This window comes from Eleginops maclovinus, chromosome 20 (genome assembly GCF_036324505.1).
Source record: "Eleginops maclovinus isolate JMC-PN-2008 ecotype Puerto Natales chromosome 20, JC_Emac_rtc_rv5, whole genome shotgun sequence".
In the NCBI taxonomy this organism is placed as follows: Eukaryota; Metazoa; Chordata; class Actinopteri; order Perciformes; family Eleginopidae; genus Eleginops; species Eleginops maclovinus.
In genome coordinates this window covers 30,874,716-30,889,715 of record NC_086368.1, presented here as the reverse complement: position 1 = coordinate 30,889,715, position 15,000 = coordinate 30,874,716, and the positions used below count along the sequence as shown (strand labels likewise).

The 15,000-nt window shown below is 44.5% G+C and overlaps 3 protein-coding genes and 1 pseudogene across 3 annotated transcripts in view; 3 read left to right on the top strand and 1 right to left on the bottom strand.

Moving 5' to 3' along the window:
• LOC134882930 (E3 ubiquitin-protein ligase RNF123) overlaps positions 1-11,298 on the bottom strand; it is a 72,892-nt gene extending 61,594 nt beyond the window's left edge. The window contains 20 exon segments of the mRNA XM_063910961.1: positions 110-224; positions 322-393; positions 594-655; positions 933-1,032; positions 1,178-1,300; positions 2,227-2,295; positions 2,527-2,619; positions 2,773-2,898; positions 3,327-3,431; positions 3,832-3,946; positions 4,440-4,565; positions 4,731-4,798; positions 5,459-5,545; positions 6,130-6,215; positions 6,959-7,013; positions 7,795-7,892; positions 8,107-8,186; positions 8,958-9,045; positions 9,218-9,362; positions 11,215-11,298. Coding sequence (XP_063767031.1) covers positions 110-224; positions 322-393; positions 594-655; positions 933-1,032; positions 1,178-1,300; positions 2,227-2,295; positions 2,527-2,619; positions 2,773-2,898; positions 3,327-3,431; positions 3,832-3,946; positions 4,440-4,565; positions 4,731-4,798; positions 5,459-5,545; positions 6,130-6,215; positions 6,959-7,013; positions 7,795-7,892; positions 8,107-8,186; positions 8,958-9,045; positions 9,218-9,299 — 1,750 coding nt within the window. The 5' untranslated portion in view covers positions 9,300-9,362; positions 11,215-11,298.
• LOC134882942 (52 kDa repressor of the inhibitor of the protein kinase-like) overlaps positions 1-15,000 on the top strand; it is a 439,430-nt gene that overhangs the window by 410,943 nt on the left and 13,487 nt on the right. The window lies entirely within an intron of this gene.
• On the top strand, positions 11,355-13,025 carry LOC134882248 (E3 ubiquitin-protein ligase TRIM39-like; annotated as a pseudogene).
• The window catches only part of aldh4a1 (aldehyde dehydrogenase 4 family, member A1), a 12,727-nt gene continuing 11,366 nt past the window's right edge, over positions 13,640-15,000 (top strand). Inside the window, exon 1 of the mRNA XM_063910966.1 lies at positions 13,640-14,004. Within this exon, the coding sequence (XP_063767036.1) occupies positions 13,964-14,004 (41 nt within the window). The 5' untranslated portion in view covers positions 13,640-13,963. The remainder of the gene's footprint in view (positions 14,005-15,000) is intronic.

Here is a 15,000-nt window from a genome sequence, read left to right as displayed (position 1 = left end):
CTATAACAACAACAATAATAATAACAACAATAATAACAACAACACTATAACAACAACAACAATACTACAATAACAACAACAACAACAACAACAACAACAACGACTGTACCCTCGCTGCTGGTGCAGCTCTGGCGCCGGCCTTCGTCCCAGCTCATCCTGACGGCGGTGATGAGGCGGTGCAGGAAACACACCATGTACTCCGGAGGACACAGAGCCGTGGGGTGCTGCAGGACGGACACACACACACACACACACACTAATACTGTCAGAGAGAGAGTGTGTGTGTGTAGTGTTTGATAACAGTCAGACAGCAGGACTCACCCCTCTGTTGCTGGCGTTCTCCTGCAGGAACTTCCTGAACTTGTTGAGGAAGATGTAACGGGAGGCTTCCCCCTGAAACACACACACACACACACACACACACACACACACACACACACACACACACACACACACACACACACACACACACACACACACACACACACACACACACACACACACACACACACACACACACACACACACACACAGTATTAGATCATATATAATGGTTAACATGAATATTAGAATATCATCTTGAGTGAACGTACTGTGGTTTTGTCTTTGTTGTTGAGCAGCAGCTTCAGGATCTGAACCTGCAACTCCTCCACCACTGAGAGGAATAAAGACATACTCTTATTCTTCACAACAATTATGGTCTTTCTGATTCAAACATTCAAACAAAATAACTCCAATGTATTGTTCATTTTGAGAGAAACACATGTTTATAATTGAGTTTACATTAGATCTAAATACTGATGTGTTTTAAATCCAGGTGGTGTGCAAACATCAGAGTTCATATTTGATATTTAATATGTTTTAGAATTTATATCCTGATAATTAAACTGAAAGAATGCATGATCTTAAATTAAATATAGTAATAAAGTCACCTTCGATCCTCTTCTTCAGTCTCTGGCAGCCTCTCTCGTACGCTCGTCGCCTCAAACGCTCGTCGGCACTTTCATCGCTCGGCTCGCGCTCATCTTTACCCTGAGAGGGGATTCATGAATAACAATGAATAAAGAAATTACAAAAACATCTTCAAAATATTCACTCCTCTCACGGCACAGAGATTCACCTCACCGGCAATAAACCTGTTTCTGGTTTGATTTCAACGTGTGCCTGCGTGTGTTACCTCCTTGTCGAAGTGTGTGGGCCACCAGGTGGTTGGGATCAGCTCCTCCAGCCCGGCCTCCTTAACCCTCAGAGGAGTCTTGATGTAGAAGAAGACCACGGAGCGAAGCACGTCGAACGTGACCTTCTGTTAGGGACAACACCGCTCTGAAGTACTACTGCAGTACACACCGCTCTGAAGTACTACTGCAGTACACACAGCTCTGAAGTACTACTGCAGTACACACAGCTCTGAAGTACTACTGCAGTACACACCGCTCTGAAGTACTACTGCAGTACACACAGCTCTGAAGTACTACTGCAGTACACACAGCTCTGAAGTACTACTGCAGTACACACAGCTCTGAAGTACTACTGCAGTACACACCGCTCTGAAGTACTACTGCAGTACACACAGCTCTGAAGTACTACTGCAGTACACACAGCTCTGAAGTACTACTGCAGTACACACCGCTCTGAAGTACTACTGCAGTACACACCGCTCTGAAGTATTACTGCAGTACACACAGCTCTGAGTACTACTGCAGTACACACAGCTCTGAAGTATTACTGCAGTACACACAGCTCTGAAGTACTACTGCAGTACACACCGCTCTGAAGTACTACTGCAGTACACACAGCTCTGAAGTACTACTGCAGTACACACAGCTCTGAAGTACTACTGCAGTACACACAGCTCTGAAGTACTACTGCAGTACACACAGCTCTGAAGTACTACTGCAGTACACACCGCTCTGAAGTACTACTGCAGTACACACCGCTCTGAGTACTACTGCAGTACACACAGCTCTGAGTACTACTGCAGTACACACCGCTCTGAGTACTACTGCAGTACACACAGCTCTGAGTACTACTGCAGTACACACAGCTCTGAAGTACTACTGCAGTACACACCACTCTGAGTACTACTGCAGTACACACAGCTCTGAAGTACTACTGCAGTACACACCGCTCTGAGTACTACTGCAGTACACATCACATACAATACTACTATGGTATTGCTCTGAAACCGCAGTATAATATAACTGCAGTATACGGAGGATATAGGACGTTGTTGAGCAGGTACTTCCTGGACTTCTCGTGGTTCAGGACAGCCGTGGTGAGACGCAGGTAGTGGATCTGAAACACAACACACACTCACATTTGAATATATTCATCAAACTGTATACTCTGTATTTTTGTACACGGAGATTAAAAGATCATTTTTAAAGTAAAAATTCAGAGAAAAAGTCAGAAGAGTGTGAGTTATATCTTCAGGTGTGTGTGTGTGTGTGTGTGTGTGTGTGTGTGTGTGTGTGTGTGTGTGTGTGTGTGTGTGTGTGTGTGTGTGTGTGTGTGTGTGTTAGTTACCTGGAAGCCGAGGTCGGGGATGATGGGGGAGAAGCGGTAAGCTCTGAGCAGAGACATCATCAGCTGCTTCAGACACTCACTCACCTCATAGTCCTGCAGGGGGGACAGACAGGGGGGACACAGACAGACAGACAGACCGATAGGGGAGAGACAGACAGGGGGGAGACAGACAGGGGAAACAGTATCAAAAACGTTAAAATAGAACTGTCAAATATGATGGAAATAAAGACCTTTAAGGTTTTTTACCTCCATCAGCAGCCAGAACAGATCAAGGAGCTGCTGGATGAGGGGGTGTTCATCCACAGAGCCCCCGCCCTCCAGGATCCCCAACAGGAAGTTCATCAGCACGTCCTCCACCAGGTACACCTTACACTGTAAGATACACATTACACTGTAAGAACACACCTTACACTGTAAGAAATACCAGCAGTCAGGCTGAGCGCTGTTCATGTTCTAACCACCGGAGGGAGCCAAAGACGCCGTGATGCTTTCACACTTTCTGCACAACATCCATAACATTGTGAAAGTTATAAATAAGACATATTGTGTACATTATTATTATTATTATTATTATTATTATTACAGAGTATTTAAGATGCTGGGTTTCTTTTTTGGTTATTTTAACACTTTTAATGAATTAAAATCAGAGTTAGATTTTGTTTTTCTCCGATGTCTGAGCACATGAACTTTGTTCCTCATCACAAACACTATTCACACACTCTTCACACACTCTTCACAAACACTCTTCACACACTCTTCACACACACGTCTCTGACCAACAGAAAGATGGAGCTGCTCACCATGAGTGGAGCGAAGTGGTTGAAGATGTGAGCCAGAGTGATGAGGATGGTCGGCTCTCCGTGTAGCCTCCAACTTGCAAAGTCCTTCTCCACCAGACGCTCCTCCTTCACACACACACACACACACACACACACACACACACACACACACACACACACACACACACACACACACACACACACACACACACACACACACACACACACACACACACACACACACACACACACACACACACACACACACACAGTAACATGAAGGAAGACTCAGAAACGGGAAATGATGGACAGAATATTATTTGAAACAAAGTAAAATATTATTAATGTGAAGAGTTGCATCATGGGAATTGTAGTTTTTGGGGTGACAATATGTTTTGACTTTTACACTAAAACACCAAAACCCAACCAGCTGTAAGATATGATATGTAGTATTAAATCCATAGTCCTTGTGTTCCTTTGCTCCTATGATGGGACATGAGGCAGTCCCTCAGGTGGGGGCTCCTACCTGTGTGTCGATGGCGGTGGAGAGGACGTTCTTGATGAATCCCAGCAGCTTGTGAGCCTTCAGCAGGTCTGAGGTGGGGGGGTTCTGCAGGGGCAGGTAACCCTCCACAGGATACGTGATCACACTCCGGTTAAAGAGAAACACACCCAACAGGAACCAGAGTTCACAGGGTCTACCTTCAAAATAGTTGTGCAGGGTACACAGACACAGGATAATGATTTCTGTTTTCAGAATAAAAGTCCAGTTTAAACAGCTCCGAGATGGCATGTAGCATTTTCAAAATAAAAGTTGAAGCTGTTATTTTCTTTTCAAAATAAAAGTGCAGCGAGCAAGTAAGCTAGTGTTTGTTTTCAAAATAAAAGTAAATTGTAACTGGTGCCAGCATAGCTTTTCAAAATAAAAGTGAAGTCTGAAAAGGAAGTAGGTGGCAGTTTCCAAAACAGAAGTGCAGAAACCGCCACCTACTGAAACACTGAACCTTTATTTTGAAAACCTAAACTGGCCACTTGTACCAGTTACAATTGACTGTAATTTAGCAAACAAACAATAGCTTCAAATGTTCTTTTATTCTGATAAGACTAACAAATACTGTATCAGAAGAAGGATATCGGAGCGGTCTGCTGCCGAAGTTAAAGGCCACCGACTCTTTGAAGGAGAGGCTGATGGCCGGGAAGTACGCCACGCCGGGACCCGTCTTTATGTTGGTAAACGCTGTTCCCAGAGACTGGCCGTTCCTGACACACACACACACACACACACACACACACACACACACACACACACACACACACACACACACACACACACACACACACACACACACACTCCTAATTGAAGTCTCAAATGTTGTCGGTATTGCATATGTTAAATGTGTGTGTAGTGTTTAGTGTTTCGCTCACAGGCAGAAGGTGATGGTTCCCTCGTCGAGGTCGATCAGACAGCTGACGATGTCTCCCGCAGCCCACGACTGAAGACACACAGAGAGACAGAGAGACCGAGGGAGAGACAGAGGGAGACACAGATAGAGAGACAGAGGGAGAGACAGATAGAGAGACAGATAGAGACAGAGAGACCGAGAGAGAGACAGATAGAGAGACAGATAGAGACAGAGAGCGAGACAGATAGAGAGACAGAGGGAGACAGAGACCGAGAGAGAGACAGATAGAGAGACAGATAGAGACAGAGAGCGAGACAGATAGAGAGACACAGAGACAGACAGAGGGAGCAAGACAGCGAGAGAGAGACAGAGGGAGCGACAGAGAGAGAGAGAGAGAGAGACAGACAGACAGACAGACAGACAGACAGAGGGAGCGACAGAGAGAGAGAGACAGAGACAGAGGGAGAGACAGATAGAGACAGAGAGACCGAGAGACAGACAGAGACAGAGAGAGAGACAGATAGAGACAGAGAGACCGAGAGACAGACAGAGACAGACAGAGGGAGCGAGACAGCGAGAGAGAGACAGAGGGAGCGACAGAGAGAGAGAGACAGACAGACAGAGGGAGCGACAGAGCAAGAGAGACAGACAGACAGACAGACAGACAGACAGACAGACAGACAGACAGAGTAATTAAAACCCTTCTTCTCTGAGCTCTAAACACCAGCTCCCTCTCTGATGTAACTTCACCTTCCCGTAGTTTGTGGTCGTCACGTTCCACTTCCTCACTCTGTTCCCGTCGTACGCATACGAGTCCGGGGTGTCACCTACTCCCTCCTACACACACACACACACACACACACACACACACACACACACACACACACACACACACACACACACACACACACACACACACACACACACACACACACACACACACACACACACACACACACACACACACACACACACACACACACACACACAGTAATGTTCTGTTTTTTCTTAACCTCCTGAAGGTGTGTGTCCCCTGCCTGCCAGATCCTCTGCTGCTGGCTCTTTAAATCTCCCGCTGTCCTAGAATCAGAACTGTCCTCCACAGAAACGTGTTGGAGCTGCTCTCAGAGACGAGCAGAAACTGTGCAATATCAGAATTCAGTGGAATTGCTCAAATAAAATGTAAAAACAGTTACAGCGTCCTTTCTGTCTCTGAGGAGACGTTCCCCTGGGGATGAGGTCACTTCCTCTCTAGCGCCACCTTCAGGTTCCCAGGATTTAAATCCCAGAAAAACAAAGTGTTGAGCAACTGGGTACCAGCTGGTGGAACCTACGACATCTGAGTGTGTGTGTGTGTGTGTGTGTGTGTGTGTGTGTGTGTGTGTGTGTGTGTGTGTGTGTGTGTGTGTGTGTATGTGTACCTCCTGGTTGAAGCGACAGTTGAGAGTGCACCAGCCAATCTGCATCAGACCCTGAGAGGAGATCAGGACCTCGTAGGCCCACTTCCCTGCGCACACACACACACACACACACACACACACACACACACACACACACACACACACACACACACACACACACACACACACACACACACACACACACACACACACACACACACACACACACACACACACACACACACACACACACACACACACACACACACACACACACACATCAAACTGTGTTGTGGGATGATGTCACTGGGACAGGTGTGTGTCTGGGTTTCCGTTAGCCGGTAAATACGGTTTCCAGCTGGTAAAATGTGTACTAACGGGTAAATTCAGAAGCTGGCGGTCAACATGTCCGGTGATAATGCTCATACTGAGGTAACGCAGGCTCTCCCAGGCATTAGTGTTTTGACAGCTACAGTACTGGCGCTGCGTCATGACATCCCCGATTACTTTGCTGATTTTCTCCCCAACGCCGCTCACAACCACAGCAGCGGGGGACTGCGGCGGGTCGATGATGGTGTTGCTTTTGTCCTATGAAGGCAGATTGATTTACAGAACCTCTCAAACCTGATCCCTCTCTCCAGAGCGCCGTGGTTCAGCGGCATGCACCGACCGCCGGGGGCAAGGACTAAAACGTGTTAACATTATAGTTGCTTTTGTAACATCTGTTATTGAAACGTGACCGGTAGGTTTCGAAAGTGTCCGGTGAAATAAATTATTTCCGGACAATTGACCGGCAAGAAAAAATCCTAGCGGAAACCCTGGTGTGTAGGTGTGTGTGTGAGAGGCTTACCTTTGTAGACGCAGGTGGTGGCTCTGATGGAGCTGAAGTTGCTGTGGCCGATGACCTGGAACCATGAATACAACATCCAATATTGCAGTGTCTTAAAGTCTCACTATATTTAACATACACTGCCCGGCCAAAAGAGAGGTCCCCAGCCTGGGGGGGCAGGGCTATGATCTGGGGCTGCTGCAGCTGGTCTGGTCTAGGTTCAGCAACGTCCCCAAAGAATGAGGTCAGCTGACTCCCTGAATATCCTGAAGGACAGGTTATTCCATCAGTGGATCTCTTCTCCCTGATGGAGCGGGCATGTTCCAAGAGGACAATGCCAGGATCCATCGGGCTCAGACTGTGAGAGAGTGGTTCAGGGAGCATGAGACATCATTTCACACATGGATCGGCCCCCCCAGAGTCCAGACCTGAACCCATTGAGAGTCTTTGGGATGTGCTGGAGGAGACTTTGATCAGTGGTCTGAATCTCCCGTCATCAACACAAGATCAAAAATAATGACAGAAATAAATGTTGAGACGTTGCAGAAGCTCGGGGAAACGATGCCACAGAGAATGTGTGCAGTACAGCAACGGATATCAGAGGGGGACCTGTCTTTTGGACAGGCAGTGTATTTCATAATTATATAAAACACTTTTGGAACCTAAAAAAAACAGCCTTCAATTCTGTTCCATTATTTTGAATTCAGAAACAGAACTTTGTGTTTGTTAATTCATAATAACCTCAGCAAGTCATCGTCTATAAACAGAGATAATATAAATTACAAATAAATGAAACTTAAAATAAAAAGATATAAATTCTGAAACTAATTCAAATAAGTAATGATAGTAATAGTTACCCCCAGCAGGTCATCGTCTACGAACAGAAGCCCCTCGAAGCCGCTGGTGTGATCCAAGACGACGGGCTGAGGGCCGAGGCGTCCCTCAACAGCTTCATCTGCGCGCACACACACACACACACACACACACACACACACACACACACACACACACACACACACACACACACACACACACACACACACACACACACACACACACACACACACACACACACACACACACATAAACATCTTCTAATGTTTATTCAAACCCATATTTCAGCCGGTTCTCTCCACAAAAAAGGTGTGTGTGAAACTCTCTCTCTTTACCTCGGCTCTGCTCCGCTGGCTCTCCTTCAGACAGCAACCTCTCCAGGTGAGCCCCGAGGTCCTGGAAACCCAGAGGCTTCCTGCAGGGGGGGTTACATTTACATTCACACGTACTGACCGTTAACAGTGCCGCTGTGACAACATAAAGGATGCATCTTTTTATCGAACATATTGTTGGAGGTTTCTTTTTTTGGCTTTTGCACTTTTTACTGAAAAACTCCCGAAAATATAAACAGTAATTATTTGTATTAAATTATATTTTTTAAATCAAACTTTAACTTTAATCCCAACTCCAGGCAGCTGCTGTTCACCAGAGGAGAGTCACTGACGCTGTGTGTGTCTATGTATAGAGAGGCTGGGGGTAACATGAATCTGTCTGGCTGAAGGAGGTCAGGGTATATCACTCACACACACACACACACACACACACACACACACTCTTTCACCAGCTGGTACCGAGTTGCTCAACACTTTGTTTCTCTGACTGGTTTCGTTTACCTTTCCACTAAGGACATTAAGATGTTTCATACTTCAGCGGTTCCTCTCAAATGTTGAGCGATATGTGGAGTCCTTCTACAAGCTGCTGCTGTTTCCACAAACGTTGTCGCTGTGTTTGAAGTCGGGTTCTATTTCCGTCTTTTGAAATCTAACTTTATAAACATAGATTTATTTTATTTCCCTGCTTTCACTGACACTGTTGTGCGATATTTTCCAGTCAAACTTTTAGGATGTATTTTATTTTTCAAACGCTGCACTCTTAGTTCTCACTTAGTTTTTTTTTTGCCATCAGACACACTTCCTGTCATAGCAGGTTCAATCACAGGTGTATTGAGAGGAGGGGGCGGAGTTACCTGAGCGAGGCCAGAGCAGGTCCCTGATTGGTGGAGGAGGGGAACACATGGTGCAGGTAGTCACTCAGCAGCTTCTCGTTCACAATGCCTGACAGAGACAACCAGAAACGACCTGAGTCTAAAAGAGCTTCATGAGCTTTAAATGAACTAAAAGATGGAAGGTACAAAAACACAGGTGACTTCCTGTTGACACTTGTGTTAGAAATACATCCAGAATGTGTCTTTGATGTTGTGTATGACCTGTACACAGTATTTCTCACCTGTAGCTCTGGGTTTGTCTGTGTCTGAAGCCAGTCTGTAGTTACGGCGAGTCAGGGCCGTGCCGCCGCCTTTAGAGCTCATACTGTCCCACCAGAGACACCTGGACACACCTGGAGACACCAAGTACCACAGTGTAGGAATACTCTGCAACAAGTCATAGCATCAAAGTATTCTCATCAAAATGTACTTAAAGTAGTGACAGTAAAAGTAGAAGTACTCAGGTCTTGTACTTAAGTAAAAGTAGAAGTACTCAGGTCTTGTACTTGAGTAAAGTAGAAGTACTCAGATCTTGTACTTGAGTAAAGTAGAAGTACTCAGGTCTTGTACTTGAGTAAAGTAGAAGTACTCAGGTCTTGTACTTGAGTAAAGTAGAAGTACTCAGGTCTTGTACTTGAGTAAAGTAGAAGTACTCAGATCTTGTACTTGAGTAAAGTAGAAGTACTCAGATCTTGTACTTGAGTAAAGTAGAAGTACTCAGATCTTGTACTTGAGTAAAGTAGAAGTACTCAGGTCTTGTACTTGAGTAAAGTAGAAGTACTCAGATATTGTACTTGAGTAAAGTAGAAGTACTCAGGTCTTGTACTTGAGTAAAGTAGAAGTACTCAGGTCTTGTACTTGAGTAAAAGTAGAAGTACTCAAATCTTGTACTTGAGTAAAGTAGAAGTACTCAGATCTTGTACTTGAGTAAAGTAGAAGTACTCAGATCTTGTACTTGAGTAAAGTAGAAGTACTCAGGTCTTGTACTTGAGTAAAGTAGAAGTACTCAGGTCTTGTACTTGAGTAAAGTAGAAGTACTCAGGTCTTGTACTTGAGTAAAGTAGAAGTACTCAGGTCTTGTACTTGAGTAAAGTAGAAGTACTCAGGTCTTGTACTTGAGTAAAGTAGAAGTACTCAGATCTTGTACTTGAGTAAAGTAGAAGTACTCAGATCTTGTACTTGAGTAAAGTAGAAGTACTCAGGATCTTGTACTTGAGTAAAGTAGAAGTACTCAGGTCTTGTACTTGAGTAAAGTAGAAGTACCAGAGTGTAGGAATACTCTGTCACAGTGAAAGTATTCTAAATGTTCCTCCAGTGAAAGTAGAAAGTACTCTCCTCTAAATGTACTTAAAGTAGCGACAGTAAAAGTAGTCATTGTCTGATTGGTCCATTTCAGAATAATATCTCTGATATGTTTTATAATGATTGATCAGTCAAAGTGTTCTCAGAGCTGGTAAAGGTGCAGCTAGTTTGAATGCTTTGTATACTGCAGGGTAGCTGCTGGATTTACTGCAGGTGAACTACAGTCTGATTTAAGGGAGATTATATCTACCATCAGTAATCAGAATCTGTATTATAAAGTACTCATACCGATCTCAGAACAGTGAGTCAGCCACATGAGACAAATCAAACCTCTGCTGCAGAGCTGGTCGAGTCTACCCTTTCTATAAAACATTAAACTGGATCAACATGAATTAAAGGGTCTGACATTTATTAATGTAGGATAAACTCATTGAGATGAACCATCGCAGGGGGTTCTACAAATCAGAATCAGAATTATTTGTTGTGACGTGATTCTGTTTTGTTTGTTGTTTACTTGTGACTGTCTTGCTGTTGGTACCATATGTTCGGACCCCTTGAAAACGAGACGGTTCGTCTTGAATTAATACATGTCAGTTGATCCAGTCTAAACATACACACTGTGCCCACAGAGAGAGAACTGACACATTTTACCAGCAATAACACATACAAACTTAGTGTTTTGTAGCTGGGAGTTCATCAATAAAATGTTCAGTTAACAGCAGCAAGACAAAGCCTTTTTAAACCTTTGAAAGGAAGTCATATCAGTGACAGTGAAGCATCTCAGAGCTCCAGGGGCTACATGGAGCTAGCATGCTAACGGCTTCCCGACAGAAACCCACTGTTGTGTTGCTAACAGCATTTAGCATGCTAGCGGCTCCCCGACAGAAACAGATGGTTGTGTTGCCAACAGCAGCTGGCGTGCTAACGGAACACCTACCTGCTCCGGGTTCTCCTGCAGCGGTTGTTCTGTATAATAAATAATAATAAAGATAAGTGGTGTTTTTGTGTCGCGAGGAGAGAAGAGCTGTTTTTATTTTTTACCACAACAGTCAACGCCTCTAAGCTACGGAACTCCACATGGTACAAGGTTAGGAGCGGAGCAGCAAAACGCGAAACGGAATATCAGAAATCTTTATTTATCCTGGGGGCAGCCAGTGTTTTTGTCTGCAGAGATTCAAGAACACACACCAACCACAGATTCAGACCCGTGGATGAAGCTGCTCAGGATCTCAAAGAGGAGCTCCAGAAGTCTCTGCAGCCCTTACAGGAGAAACTGAAGCTCTTTGAAGAAGTTAAAGTGAAGTTTGATCAGACAGCAGGACACATGGAGGCCCAGGCCCGACGCACAGAGCTGCAGATTCAGGAGCAGTTTAAGAAGCTTCACCAGTTTCTGGAAGAGGAAGAGGAGGCCAGGATGGCTGCACTGGGGGAGGAAGAGGAGCAGAAGAAGAGGATGATGGAGGAGAAGATGGAGGCTGTGAGCAGAGAGATAGCAGCTCTTTCACACACAGTCAGAGCCACAGAGGAGGAGCTGAGAGCTGAAGACGTCTCCTTCCTGCACAACTACAAGGCTGCAGTGGAGAGGCTGCAGCGCCCCCTGCTGGAGGATCCACAGCTGCCCTCAGGGGCTCTGATAGACCAGGCCAAACACCTGGGCAACCTCAGCTTCAACATCTGGAGCAAGATGAAGGACATGGTGTCCTACTCTCCTCTCATCCTGGACCCAAATACTGCTGCTCCAGACTTCATCCTCTCTGTAGATCTGACCAGAGTGAGAGCAGAGGAGAGAGACAGAACTTCCTGATAATCCAGAGAGGTTTGATCAGTACCCCTCTGTCCTGGGCTCTGAGGGCTTTACCTCAGGGACTCACAGCTGGGATGTCCAGGTTACAGACAGTACAGTCTGGGTACTGGGTGTGTTAGCAGAGTCTGTCCAGAGGAAGGGAGTTATAAAGTCTGGATTATGGAGGATAGGTTTCTATGAAGGTGAATACTCAGCATGTTCTCCATCAGATCCATTCACTCCTCTTCTCCTGCAGAAGAAGCTCCAGAGGGTCAGAGTGAATCTGGACTGGAACAGAGGAAAGCTGTCGTTCTCTGATCCTGACACTAACACACACATACACACCTTCACACACACTTTCACTGAGAGGATGTTTCCATACATTAGCACTGTGGGTGAAGGGAAGGTATTGTGTGACCAAAGCTCCAGACCTGATATCCAATTCTTCAGTCCCATAACTCCACTGGTTATTTTAACCATGACGTTGATTTTCTGTTCCTTGACTTCAGTAAACTAACGTAACTTCCATTGCCATTTTAAAAAGATGCTCTTCTGTTAAATTATATTCAGCAAAGTGAAGTTACTGTAAACATTTAATTGGATCATTTTGGGTGATTTTAAAAGACCCTATAATCTGTCTCTGTATTAGAGTAGTTAACAACAATATTGTTTGTGTTTATAGAGTTGTTGTTTTGATAAACATTCCAAAAGAAGAACAACGGATTCGGCAGTACCTTATCATCATGCTTCTTAAGGAACACTAAGCTGTCTGTGGCTCTGAGGCACACTCCCCTCTGTGGCACTAACACAGGTATTCTGATTTAGGTGGCGATTATAACTGTCTGCAGTGTAACCTATACATGTTGGAGTCTGCCAACTCTCTAGCTGCTCTCCATGTTCACCAGCCCATAATACCACATGTATGATACATGATGTATCTATACTGTTATGTTAAACTGTATGACGGCTGCACACTCATCCACAGAGATCATTAACTGCACACACTGCAGGTGGATAGGGTAATATATTTCACTCACAGATTTCACCATGAAACCCCCCCCCCCCCCCCCCCCCCCCCCCCGGTCATTACTGACCTGAGACAACTATTGTATTACGAGTTTTCAGAAGGGTTGTGTTTAAAATGCTAATGAGCATGATGTTGTGCTTTTGGTGAACGCTGCATTGAAAACATTGTTATTAATCAATATTAAAAATAAATAACAACAAATAGGGTTATTTTGTTCAAAATGCATGCCATGTTTAGCACACATACTTTGTTAGTTTAGTTTCTGATTTTGTCTTTTGGCTGTTTATACTTTAATTTATATATGTGTGTGTGTGTGTGTGTGTGTGTGTGTGTGTGTGTGTGTGTGTGTGTGTGTGTGTGTGTGTGTAACTGTATGCTTTACTGTGCACAATGAATATCTTGAATAATGTCACCATGCTGGCTGAATGTCGTTGTTTGCTTAAATGAACCTGCTCAAAAATAGAACTTCCATTTGTTTGCCTGTGATTGGCTGAGGATATTTTCCTGCTCTCTGATTGGCCTGTCGCAGAACCGCCTGTGGAAGGTTCTATTTCACAAGAAAGGGGGAGGCTTTCCGCGAGAGTAAATGAAGATTTTGAGAAAAATAAAGAAGCTGATTACCTTCTGTTTGGTTAGATTTAAGTATTTTTTTATCTAATAATTGTTAAACCGAACGACAGTTGACAACAACCGGGAATATAGCTTTTGAAACATCTCCTCCCCTCCCCCGTGACAGCTAGCGCTGTCCGGTCAGAAGTCACAAGCAGCTCAGACTTTAACCTGGGATCCGAGCAGGTATCGATCCGCGGTCAGCTGTAGGCTCAGGTGTGTCCCAGGATCTACTTCTTCATCTTTCTGCTTACCTGTCAGAGAGACATGCTGCGCGCGAGGGCAGCCGTGAGCCTGTCATGCAGAGGGTAGGTGTTAACTAACGCACGCGCAGCACACACATGAAACTCCTTCAAGATGTCAGTCGGCTAATGCTAAGCTAGCCGTGCTAACCTGACATAAACACTCTCAAGATCAGAGTCGGTTAATAAAGATGACCTGCTTAGCAGCAGCTGGTCTCCAGGCTCCCAGGTAACCAGCAGTCACTCCTGCCCCCAGACTACAGCCTCCTCCACTAGTTAACTACTGAGGTTTAATGGGGTTAACTACTTAACTACAGAGGTGTGAAGTAACTAAGTACATTTACTTGAATACTTAAGTACAATTATGAGGTACTTGTACTTTAGTTGAGTATTTACATTGGATGCTTCTGTGTACTTTTACTCCACTACTTTTATTTTATCCCTTTATTTACTTTACAGATCTGGATTACTGATGGTAAATATAATCTCCCTTAAATCAGACTGTAGTTCACCTGCAGTAAATCCAGCAGCTACCCTGCAGTATACAAAGCCATTCAAAGTAGCTGCACCTTTACCAGCTCTGAGACACTTTACTGATCAATCATTATAAAACATATCAGAGATATTATTCTGAAATGGACCAATCAGACAATGACTACTTTTACTGTCGCTACTTTAAGTACATTTAGAGGAGAGTACTTTCTACTTTCACTGGAGGAACATTTAGAATACTTTCACTGTGACAGAGTATTCCTACACTCTGGTACTTCTACTTTACTCAAGTACAAGATCTGAGTACTTCTACTTTACTCAAGTACAAGATCTGAGTACTTCTACTTTACTCAAGAACAAGACCTGAGTACTTCTACTTTACTCAAGTACAAGACCTGAGTACTTCTACTTTACTCAAGAACAAGACCTGAGTACTTCTACTTTACTCAAGTACAAGACCTGAGTACTTCTACTTTACTCAAGTACAAGACCTGAGTACTTCTACTTTACTCAAGTACAAGATCTGAGTACTTCTACTTTACTCAAGTACAAGACCTGAGTACTTCTACT